The sequence below is a fragment of the Photinus pyralis genome, unplaced genomic scaffold (assembly GCF_008802855.1).
Source record: "Photinus pyralis isolate 1611_PpyrPB1 unplaced genomic scaffold, Ppyr1.3 Ppyr1.4_LG3a, whole genome shotgun sequence".
NCBI lineage: Eukaryota > Metazoa > Arthropoda > Insecta > Coleoptera > Lampyridae > Photinus > Photinus pyralis.
In genome coordinates, this window is record NW_022170509.1 from 13,016,977 (window position 1) to 13,029,388 (window position 12,412).

Below are 12,412 nucleotides of genomic sequence, written 5' to 3' on the forward strand. Positions count from 1 at the left end.
CTAATGAATGCAATGTCAAACCGCTGTAAACAAATAATTGAAAACTGAATGTGTGTAATATCATACACAACCTATTATCACCCTGTTTATATTATTGCAAATTGAAATACATTAACAACTAATGGCACTCAAAACTCAATTCTATAATGTAAACACTTGCATTTCTGTAACAACTTTAAAATACAAATGACCATATAAAAAACTAACCCAACACCTCTTTATGTCGCAAAAATTACAAAGATCACTTTGGTAGAATTTACTGTCGAATAAATACAAAATTACAACATTATTTTGTTAATTTGACGAGGCCATATAGCACTTAAACACTACACCTTTAAAAGTAAAATTTTTAAGTGAAAGGCACTATACATCGGTTTGTAATTATTTATTACATTAGACCTATCAACTATAATTAAAGATTGTCATGTATTTACATTAATAATTAAAGGCACCAAAATGGATGGATTTGTTTAGTAATGAGCGCAACAAGTAAATACAGTATTTTTTAATTACAATGTTAACAAGAAATGTATAAAAAAGCGAATAACTTTAACTGAGCCAGCCAAAATCACGAGCGGGGCAGTGCAAATGTAACAAATTCGAAAGTATCGGCGGAATCGAATTTGTAACGTCATTATCAAAGATACTTGTGCAATATTTTTTAATATCGATGATAATGAGCACACCTAAATTTGTAAATATATAATATTTATATAAACATTCAAATTGAGTGTAAATACCACACAAATAATTAACTAACTTTACTCATATAGCTCTCAATCTTACCTAAGTATATAAATTTAAGTAGTACGCAATATGTAATCTCTTCGTTGCTTATTCAGTACTATAAAAGGCCAATGATAAGCGTTTACTTATTACTAGTGTGAGGCTATTTAAGTTTGATTATAATCATTTGCTTCTGTTACTGTAATAATATTGCTATAATTATAATACCTATCCTACTCTACTTTATAAACTACTTAACATAATAGTACTGTATCAATTAAACCTATCCCCCACACTGTACCTACTATATAATGTTGAATTTTGAAATCGCAACTACAGCAATTTTGAAGGCCCGTTTCACAGTTTTGAAAAAGAAAATAGTTCAATAAATAACATATAATAAATAATTAACACAATTTGCTCAACATTAACTATAAATGTTATACAACAAACAAGCTGCCCGTCGTACTGTACTATCAAAGTTGATGACAATTAAACTCCGCTATTGTTTGACAATAGTAGACAATTATCAATTAGTGAACAGCTTATTTTACCTGCGTCACTGTTAGTCGCATTTCATTATTTATTGCAGGTACATTCACAAACATACAGTGTGTAAGTAGTCTTGGCAGTGCAACAAAGTGATTTTTAAACGTTAAGAAAATGAGAAAACAAAGTTTCAACAATACAGCTTAAGAGATATTATTGCAATTTAAAGCGTACGTTAAGAAATATTGCAAACTTACATTAGTAACTACCTTATCCACTACCTTGTGAATGATTTCCACAATTATAAATCGAAACGATTCCAATAATTGAATACAAATAGATGGCACCTCATCTTTGTTCAGCGATCTCTCTACAGGTTGTATATGACTCTAAAATTACTTTAATCCCTTTCAGTATTCAGTCTTATTTATTCCCACTGATTAAGTAGAGAAGGTTTACTCGCTTAGCCATAAATAAAAATAAATAGGACAATGAGGTACCCCCATTTTGCATTTTATGTAGAATAAACATAGAAAATACTAGTAAATTTTAAGAAATGAGCATACCAGGCACTTAAATGATCCTTCGTTTTTTGCTTACAACCAAATGAGCACATTGTCAGGCTTTGTTGTAGGCGCGTTTATTAGACTTTGGACATCGTCTAACATCACATTTGGAAATTCTTCACCTAATTGTAAAGTAGGCACTAAGTCATCCGTAGAATCAATATTGTCACTTAAAGATGATATATCCGGTGTGTCCATCGTATGACTCTCACTGGCAACGTCCATGTTGTCATCCATGTTAGATAAAAAATCTTCAGGTGTGTGTGGCATCGAATATGTGGTTCCCATACCTTTAAAAAAAATGCTGTCAATGGGTTGTCTTCAAAAACAAAATGCATCAAATTCCTATTTTAACATGACATTATTACAGAACGTTCTGTGTTACCGCGGAGGAATTTAGTGGCAGCTAATTCATGGTTTGATTGAAAGCGGGAACACCTACATGGAAATCAAGGTCTGAACAAAACATTGCATCAGTTTTGAGTCCGTTGCGCTTTGTCATATCTGCCCTACTCAACAACATTGCTAAAAGTGTGAAATCAGCAATCAAACCTGTACGTAGCACTGCTGATGGAGTCTCAATATTAGTTCAGTAGAAAGATGGGTATCGTAAAAAACCAAAATATTAAACAAAAATACTGTGTAGCGCGGGGCGATTGATTGAATTGGTTCACTATAACATACGTATTAACGTAATTATTACAATGCTGTAGTTGAGGTTTTTGGTCTTAGCGGAACAAAGGAACCCTTTTCTTTGATACACGGCAAGAAAAACTTAGAACAAGTATTTACTCTTCTGCTCTATACAGCCAAACTGTAACATACAGGGTGAAGCTCAAGTAGTAATAGCATCAGTATATCTTCCGGGAGATTCTGTCAACTTACCTCCTAGTAATGAGATGGCAGAACTGAGAAAAACAATAAACACCTTATTATAGGGTGTGACTCAAATGCGCACCACACCACTGATATTCCCCTTTATGAACATCCCCTTGGAAAAAAACTTAAGAGAGCACCCTTCCAGGGGACGCCTCTCGGATCCTACAGACTTACAGAACAAAGTAGATCTTCCCGACTCCAGTCATTTGAACAGACCTGTGCTCCGAGGACTGCCAAGATGTCCCTGGTGGTGCAGGCCGCTCGAAAAGCATAAAACTCAGTTGGGCAAACTGTTCAATAAGGCAAAGAAGAGTAAATCTATAGCCGATTGGGAGGCCTATAAAGTAAACCTAAGGCTACATAATAAGGATATTAGGAACCGTCAAGAGATAGGCATGGAAGAGTTTTTGTAGCTCTATAGAATCCACCTTCTCTACATCCTGCCTAAATAAAATTCCAACAAAAGGTTCATATTATAATCCAGCTAGCCTCAGACGAGAGGATGGTTCCTACACGGACAATCTCTCAGAGACAGCTGAGGTACTGAGAGACGCCCACTTTCCTGGAGCCACCATAGCGCCGTATCCCAACTGGTCAGAAGCAACCCCCTTCATAACCACAGAGAATTACTGGGCAGTTAGCAGTGAGATAGTGGATGTGGCGAGGGTGATCTGGACGGTGAAATTGATCTCAGCATACAAATCAACAAGTATTGGGACAGCAAACTGCAATAATGCCATTTATTTTTGCTAATAGAGGTCGAAAGTTCGGAAATCTTAGAAACGGCACGATTTTTGGAAACAAAATGGACAAAAACTGAAGTTGCTGTGAAATGTGAATGTTGTTTAGACGTACGACAAATATCAAGAAATTTCTAGCAGTGTAAAACTGAGTTTACTTTTAAAAAATACATTAAAATTTGACAGTTCACATGTGAAATTGTACCTTGTGTTTGCATATGTTTACAAATTAAAGATTTCAATTGTGAAACTGTGAAATTATAACACCTCATATTTAGGAACAGCATAAAAAGGATAAAAAAAACAGAGAATTTTTGTACGAGAAAATTTGTACCTTAAATATCCAAAATCCAAGGAAAATCCGAGCACGGATAATCCGCTGCCCGGATAACCCGCGCATGGGGTTCTACTGTCTTGTAAGCAAGAAAGAAACAATTATCATTCTCAGTTTTTTGTCTGTGCTGCAGACGCGCTAAAAGTTTCAGTGTATCTGATAGGCAAAAATGTGCTACAGAACCACCAGAATAAATCCTACAGTATAGAATTAAGTACAGGAAGGGACTAGTAAGGATTCTTGATCTTTACAATATTAGCATTTGGCAATTTACCAATATTTTTTTGTTTTTGTTTAATTATTATAGCGAGTTTTGTTAAAACTGAAGATGAACTTAATTGGCAAATGTTGTACTTTTTCCCATATCCAAACTACCTTGTATTATTTTAATTGACATCAAGCACTTTTCGAAAACCGCTATTGCTATTATATAAATTTAAAAATAAATGTACATTAAGTTTTCTGATACCTGTAGATTGTAACGCCTCATATTGATTTCCGGTGTATAAATAAGCAACAATACGATATCCTAGCGACAAAATATAAATGCAATCGGTTGTGTAGTACCTTTGAGGATATGCTTGCACTAGCAACCAGTTAAATACACGAAAAATTGATAACCAACACATAAACAACTAGATACGAAGAATCGCGTACGATTTTCAGTAGGGAAATTTTTTGCCACTCAGCTCCTATTCGGAACCAGACTTTTGATCCGGCTCATATTCAATAGCACTGATCCTTAAACTCGTAGAAATCGATTGGCGAAGGTTTTCCATTGCTGTCTCATTTCGTTTTCAAATTAAGACGGGGAACAGACAAACAGACGGACAAAACCATCACATAAGGGTAATTGTTTTCCTTTCGAAAAATTCCTCTAAAAACCAGTAATATTTAGTTCACTGTTCTGATACCTTTAGGATTTATATCCACACTTGCTACCTTTCAAATGTCACCTGCTAGTACAAAGGATATTGTGGTCCGACAATAAACAGATAACAGTAGGTACAATTCAGTACGTCCTAGGTACAATATTACAAATGCAGTCAGTTGACACCTGTAAGAAAACACTTGTTATATTTATTTTTTTGTGATTTCCTATTTCACCAAAAATAATAAACTTTTGAATTTTAAATGGGACCCCCTGTATATTCTTACACATTTCGATATGTCAACTTCTGACAAATCTTAAAATATGCCATGGCTATGTTAAAACGATCAATTTTTAGTCAAGGAGACTTGAAAGAATCGACCACTCAAATGTTTTTAATGCCAAAGCACGTTATTTATCAACAAAGAGACCTATGGTCTAAATGTTGAGTGTCTATCTTCCGCAACTGTAAGATGTAAAATCCTTTTCCCGTAGAAATATCAGACAGTGTTTTACTAAGGCAGAAACCTTCGCCCAAAGTTACATTGCAATCGGATGAACGGTTTAGCAAGGCATAAGAGACATACGGACAGACAAACATTCATTTTTATTTATAAAGATGAGGTGCCATTGTATTCAAAATGTAAGGATTTACAGAGGGTCACATTTAAAATTCATTTATCATTTCCGGTGAAATCATTTGAATACGTCTTTTAATGCATATTTACCACCCATAAACAGTTGTAAAATTTCATTTTTTGTAAAAAAACTAAAAAAGTCATAGGGGAGGGGAAACACCCAGTATAGCCATGACATAAACAACCACTAAATCAGTTTACTGATTCCTTTACGAGGAGAAGAAAATTGATGTGTGACTATTTACCAAGTTGCATCCCGAATCACGAAACAAATTACGGTGTTAAGTCATTAATTTTTGTGATTTTTTCCCCCCGTTGTCGGCCAAGGTAAGACACTTTAAATATTGACTTGCGTGTATAGTAATTAGAACAAACTACCTGAACCAATCCAGTATATTGATCGCATTATGATTACTCTGGAGCGATGAAAATAAATGAAACTACTCTTAGTCTTGACTATTTATAGACTTCTGCAGGCTGCTCTGTTCGAATTGCGCCCGTTTAATGAGAATTGATATGTGGACAACTCCCCGGGCTCAATGTATCTTGGGCATATTCTTCGCTAGAAGTTCACGACCAACCTCAAGACAAGTGGAGAGAAATGAGCTTTGTTTCGTTAAACATGATCATCCGATTTTGAAGTTGTGAGGTGGCCAGCAAGATTTTCTCTGCAACGGCTTCCGATGACCAATGGTAAGATTTAATATTATGTAATTTGAAACTATGTCCAAGCGTGACATTATCAATTAAAAAGTAGAGGTAAAGTTAATAATAATTACCCAATCCACTGTCTGCAGATTCCTGACGAGAATGGTCGGTAAGGCTCGACAGAAAAGGATCCATCGGCAATTCCGTATTACTCCCACGTAACATTAGCTCTTGTTGTCGTCTAATTTCCTGCTGTCGCTGTTTTAAACGTTCACGTTCTAGTTGCAAAAGCTGTAGACGTAGCTGCTGCTGTTTGGCCGGCGATGATTGCGGTGATAAAGTACTTGTATGCTGCCACGGTTGTTGAAGAATACTGGTGCCCCCTGGCGTTCGTTGTAAATGTTGAGCTAATGAACATTTTTATATCAATAATTGAACATTCCTGAAATTGTTTCGCTAAAATTATTTCAGTTTCAAACAATAACAAACACCACATGGAAAAATTTGATCTTAAAAGTTAAAATACGCATAAATGATTAGTAAGGATTCAGTTATTGGCCAAGATTTGATCAACCCGTTTGCTGGATTTAATGCCACAGGAGGTGGTTCACCAGACAATACGTAAGTTAAAAAAGGAAACACAGTGAATGCAAAATGTCATCTTTGCATGAATGCAAGGTACTTTAACGTTTTCCCACTAAAACTAGTGCGTAAAAGGACAAAAATAACCGTATATTGATCAATAATACAAAAACACTGAGAGTTTATAATGAATCGTGAAAATTCGATTTCTTGGTTCCCTACACAAAGTCAGCATAACCAGACCAATGAACAAAACGCATTCTAATAGGTCCTTTTTGACTAAAATACAAAATTACGGGCATTGCAATACATCTATGTGTATATGTGTTTTTCAAAAGGTTAGTCTTTGACAAATGGTCTGCGTATTATTACCAAAAAACAATGTACGGAAAGGCAATTTACAAAATAAAAAAAAATTTCGAAACTTACGTATCCGAGGATCAAACCATGATGTAGTACGAGATTGATGATTAATGAAATAAATTTCTCCCTCTGGAGTTTGTGCTTGTTCCCATCCCTCAGGTAAAGGTCCCAAATCAACGTCTGTGTTTGCTTTAGCTGAAGTAAGTGAAACCGACTTTTAATACTAATTATTGTAAATTAATTCCAAAGTTAAAGCTATACCAACCTGTGCAAGCTGAACTTTGGGTAGGTGATTGTGATTGGGCCACTTGATGTGCAGGTAACAACTGCTCCGCACTCTGATGCTGTTGGACTGCCGCTTGAGTTACTAGCGTCTTTCTTGGATCTTCCCATGTTGTTGTGCGTGTTAAGTGACTGAAAATAACAGGTGTTAAGTTAGTATGTTACGTGTAAAAATCACGGGCACGGGCGCCGGCCCATGTGGCGCAGTTCAGTTAAAGCTGAATTGTGGTGCTAGGGTCCCTGGTTCGAATCCGGGTTCGGGCATGGATATTTGTAAATGTATAGGGTTGGGTTGGTAGAGCAGCCTTGGCTGAAACCCCGCCCACTCAAGAATAAAGGCAAAATAAAATAAAAAAATATATCTTCCATGCTTGGTCGAGTATAAAACAAAATTACACAACCACTTGTTTTGAGTCGCCTAATGTACCTCCCGCATTATTTAAATAATCGTGAAGGAGGGTCGCTTTTAATTAGTATCAGCACCCGAAATAAGATTTGTACTTTCCGTTTGTTCGCTGATGATGCCAAAATGTACACTTTTTATAAAGTCTTATTGTGATTTTTTTGTTTTTTATGAGATCACTTTAGTAATGGGCTTCGTTACATTTATGAGGCATGTTTTTAAAGTTTTTAAGTAAGGTCCGTTTTGGAATTTCTTGTCTGCAGAGTTACGGATGGTGTCTCACATTTCTACATCTGTTGGTTACTGACAGCCGCCATTAATCATTATAGACCCATTTGATTGTATTATGAGTTCTTTACAATTCTTTAAAATGCCCCCTCCGATAGGTACTCACTCTTATTACTAATAACCCCTCCTGCCACCTTCGTGGCTGTCTTTACCGAACATCCCTCCAAAAGGACAGGTCCAAGACATACTCTGTGAACACATTCATCAGCAGGGGCGGACTGGGTAACTGCGGGCCAGGTGGAATTGCATAGGTCACGGGCCATTAAAGTATTAGTGTAGTAATGATGGTGCCGAGGGGGTTAGCTCTGAGGTGCACCACAAAAACTCCTTTCTCGAAAATAAATTACCATACAGTTTTTTTTTAAATTGCAGCTAATTAACAAAATATACAATCCACACGAGGTGCGTCACCTATCATTGTATTTCAGCACTTTCATGCTACGATAAAAAATGATAAATTCATTGTAAAACACTTCAATTAAAACAGAATTTTTTAACAACCTAACATCAACCCCAATTAGAGAAACGTGTTAATAATTTATTAATAGTGCAAGAAACTAAATACAGCACATACTTATAAATGCCTTTTTTTGAGCCCAGAAAAAAAAATTGTCTCAGATCGACCCGGAAAATAAATTTTCTTATAGAATGTGGCCTGTAGAATCCATAATTTCAAACAGTTCCAAGATTGGGCTACTAGTTCAAAAGTTACAGCCCTTTGAATTTTCTTTCGAAATTGGTTTCTATAGTCTATAACTTTTGATTGAGAAGTCTGATCGAAAAAGTACGAATTGTTTTGGATTCTACGCACCAAAATTAATAAGAAAAAGTGTTTTCCCGAGAAATTTTGGTGTAGTCGAATTTTGGTAAAAAAGGAAGGTTATACACAGGGGCGGACTGGGTACTTAAGGGCCATTAAGCCATTAAAGTATTAGTGTAGTAATGAAGGTGCCGGGGGGGTAGCTCTGAGGTGCACCACAAAAACATTTTAAAGTACTCCTTTCTCGAAAATCAATTACCATACAGTTTTTTTTTAAATTGCAGCTGATAATTAAAAGTAACAAAATATACAATTCACACGAGGTGCGTCGCCTATCATTGTATTTCAGCACTTTCAAAATACTACGACAAAAAATGATAAATTCATTGTAAAACACTTCAATTAAAACAGAATTGTTTAACAACCTAACATCAACCCCAATTAGAGAAACGTGTTAATAATTTATTAATAGTGCAAGAAACTAAATACAGCACATACTTATAAATTTCCAATCATTATGATCTACAGGCCAGTGGCAATCGCCACCCGCCCCCCCCCTGCCAGTCCGCCCCTGTAATCATCGTATTGAATTTTTAGATTTAATCTAGATACTGACAACTCATCCCTTACTCTTCTGTCTATGATTCCATGTCCACACACTCATTGTATGTGACTTTAGTTTAATTACTCTGCAAGTTTTAGTCTTGGAAATCCCCTTTTTGTTACAGGAAGTCATAATAATTGAGCGGATTCTGTTTCTGCGGAGTTTCCAGGGAAGGAGACATGGAAATTAGTGTCAGCGATTAAAAGCTATTAAAACAGTGACAGCCTTAACTGTCAAATACACTGCAACACAAATAGGGCGATTCTACGCAATGGGTGAGTCTTCTTCGCTATGGGTGAACCAGGGGGTGAACAGAAGTCGACTGAATTTTTATGGCGATGTACGCCCTAGGTATAGGTTGTGATACATTAATGTAATCACGAAAAAGAATGCAAAAATTGACATTACACAGGGTGCTCCATTTGAAAAATACCAACTTTGGGCGATCCAAAAATTTTTTTTTACTACCCCATCTTCCGTTTCGTGGTTTTTCTTTTACTTGCATTACCTTTTTCCATATCCATTTTCGTTTTATTTTGTTTGGTACAGTTATTATGCTAATCATGCGATAACAGTGCGAATGTGTACTTATCGTTCGTTCGAGCGTTCGTTCTTCCCTTTTTTCTACTTTCTTCACTTATCTTGACCCTCGCGATCGTCGATTCCATATATCTCTCCATTTAGCGTACTTCAGATATGTACGGCATCTTTTTTTTCTTGCGTTGGGTTCCATTACATAATTAACAATGTTGACATGTTTTGATCTTCCACGCAGTTACCAACAAGCAGGCCAACAAGGCATCAAAATCCAATTATTTTAGCAATTAATTTTTCCCGTTTCCGATTCACAAAATTTCAATATGATCGAAAAAGTAATTATGCAGACGAACTACCACGGATCAGGCAAAGTTATAATGAAAAAGTGAGACCATGCGCTTTGTATCACCTGCACATACTTTTGAATGCTGTAGTCTTGGTAAGAGCTTTTTAAAAATATAACGCATGCTATGAGTTGCTGATGAAGATAAGATACCCTTCCCCCACAGATTCTCGAAGCCTCAAAACCTAATCATTTCTTCTTTAGGGCTAAATTTCATCTCCATAGATCCATGCGTTTTGGAGTTATCGTGAAAACTGACCGATGTTTTAAGTTTCTAGCGGAACTGCACAACACAATAACTACAATAGGAGGACTAATCCGAACTATTTTGCATTTCCGACTGAGCCCCTCACCATGACACCTTTATTGAATAATGTTGTAGTAAATACCACAAACCGGGTGACAGGTACACTTATTCACTAAATTGGAAATTGCGCTAGTATTCACAAGAAACAGTGTGAACACTTTTTGACATTTACATAGGCGGAACTTGGCCCTGTATTGCGTCTAGACAAGTAAATAGGCAGTAGAAGTTAATGTGTCTCAAACTAAAACTACACAGAGTTTTGTAAACAAACATCAATTCAAATGCAATGAAGCGATGTTGTATACACACTTTTTTTTTATATAAAGTTGAACGAATTACTCACGTTAACTGCAAAATGGAAGGCCCAGTTCAGTTATATACAGCAAAAAAAAAGCAAGTAGATACGTTGATCTGCAACATATTAATAGAACAAGTGTGCTAAAGAAAAAATTAACCTTCTACGTTATTACGCTCATAGACAAATAGACCATGGTTAATTCTGGACACTTTTGACAATTATTAATAAACTCAGAAACGGTGGCTGGATCGACATTTATCAAATGGTTAAAACGGTGGTCTTAACTAACAAAGGGATAGCGGAATAATTCATTGACACATAACAAGTAATAATTTTACAATTGATCATTTTTTTTTATTTTATGAATGTATTCAAATATCAGGTTCGATGGCCGACTTAGGCGCCTAGAATTTTAAACTCTAAAAATACTCGTCTCGGCTACTAATTACTTCTCTGTGGAAGCACGGGCCTATCTTGCCAAAATATGCTATCTTCGCCTCAAGGTGCGTAAAGCAGGTGTATGTAGGTACGTAATGAGACGTGCATAATGAAGATCCGCAAGGTCCTATTTTCCAACATGATATTTTTGAACGCGTGTGGAACCGCGGCCTTCATTGAAAAATTAGCAACAAATACACACTGCTCTAAAGTGTCATATAGTAATCGACGGTAACGGTATAGGACTAAATTTATTTTTGACACGCGTTTGAGCGGGAGAGCCATTTTATCTTTTTAAATAGCGACGCACGCCAGGTGACACCCAATTAGAAATCTTCTTTCTAAATTCATTTAACACGACCGTCTGCGTATTTCTATCCTCATTATAAAGGACTATTTCCAGTCCGCAACTCTTCGTACACACCTATGCTATTAATGGAAAACAACTCCTTTTCAAATTTCAAACAGAAATTAAGGACACAAAAAATCACGTACGTGAAGTTGGCTAGTAACCCATCTCTGTCGGCCAACTTCAGACTCATAGAGAATTACAAATATAGCGTAATGCAGAGTTAGATACGTTTGCAGTCGGTGATGCTAAAAATTCGCTCCAGAAAGGATGTGACAAGCAACGCTTCCCCAATATGATTTGAAGTGCGGTGCTGCGGTCGATTCTAAAACATTCAAAAGCAGCGGGCGTTGCGAAAAATGCAATCCGTAGAGGATTACTCTCCTCCCCCAAACCGACAAAAGCTACAAATGTAGTACAGGTAAAAAAAACCTTCACTTGTCCAACGCTAGTTGTCTAAAAAGCTTACACTTACCTATTGAATAGTGAACAAATCTTATTTTCGCGGAAATATTTGCAATGCACGAGCCCAATGCCTCATATCGAACAGAATTGGGGTACTTTGCTACCTTACAGATTACATATTTATATAACCACAATATTTATAGTCTTTACCTTTACAATTAGTTTAAGAAGTCTCCTGTACCCACTGCACCCAATGTAAATTTCCATAAGAGCGCCCGCCATAAACACTCTAGCTGTTTTTCAAAAAACAATTTTTTTAAAGAGCTATTTTATAAATTTAGACCTTTATCTACAAAATGTTCGGACTATTTTTTTTTAAGTTTATAGCAACTGAATACCGATTGTTTAAATATTAGATGTTTCGCACCGATTATTGCGCTAATATGTTTTATTTTTTTACTCTCGATCAAGACATATTATGGAAAAAGTAAACCGACAGTTTTTTAGATAAGTTACTTCTAAACACGACCCCAAAAAATGAAATCATAATTGTTGTAAATAA

At 36.0% G+C, this 12,412-nt stretch overlaps 1 protein-coding gene across 2 annotated transcripts in view; it reads right to left on the reverse strand.

The window, feature by feature from the left end:
• Positions 1-241: 241 nt before the first annotated feature.
• LOC116165346 (transcriptional coactivator YAP1-A) overlaps positions 242-12,412 on the reverse strand; it is a 36,487-nt gene continuing 24,316 nt past the window's right edge. The window contains exons 2-5 of one of the 2 annotated variants that reach the window (XM_031479696.1): positions 7,102-7,250; positions 6,903-7,031; positions 6,023-6,298; positions 242-2,071 (exon numbers count right to left, since the gene is read on the reverse strand). In XM_031479696.1, the coding sequence (XP_031335556.1) occupies positions 1,812-2,071; positions 6,023-6,298; positions 6,903-7,031; positions 7,102-7,250 (814 nt within the window). In that variant the 3' untranslated portion in view covers positions 242-1,811. The remainder of the gene's footprint in view (positions 2,072-6,022; positions 6,299-6,902; positions 7,032-7,101; positions 7,251-12,412) is intronic. The other variant, XM_031479697.1, reaches the window with a different exon arrangement.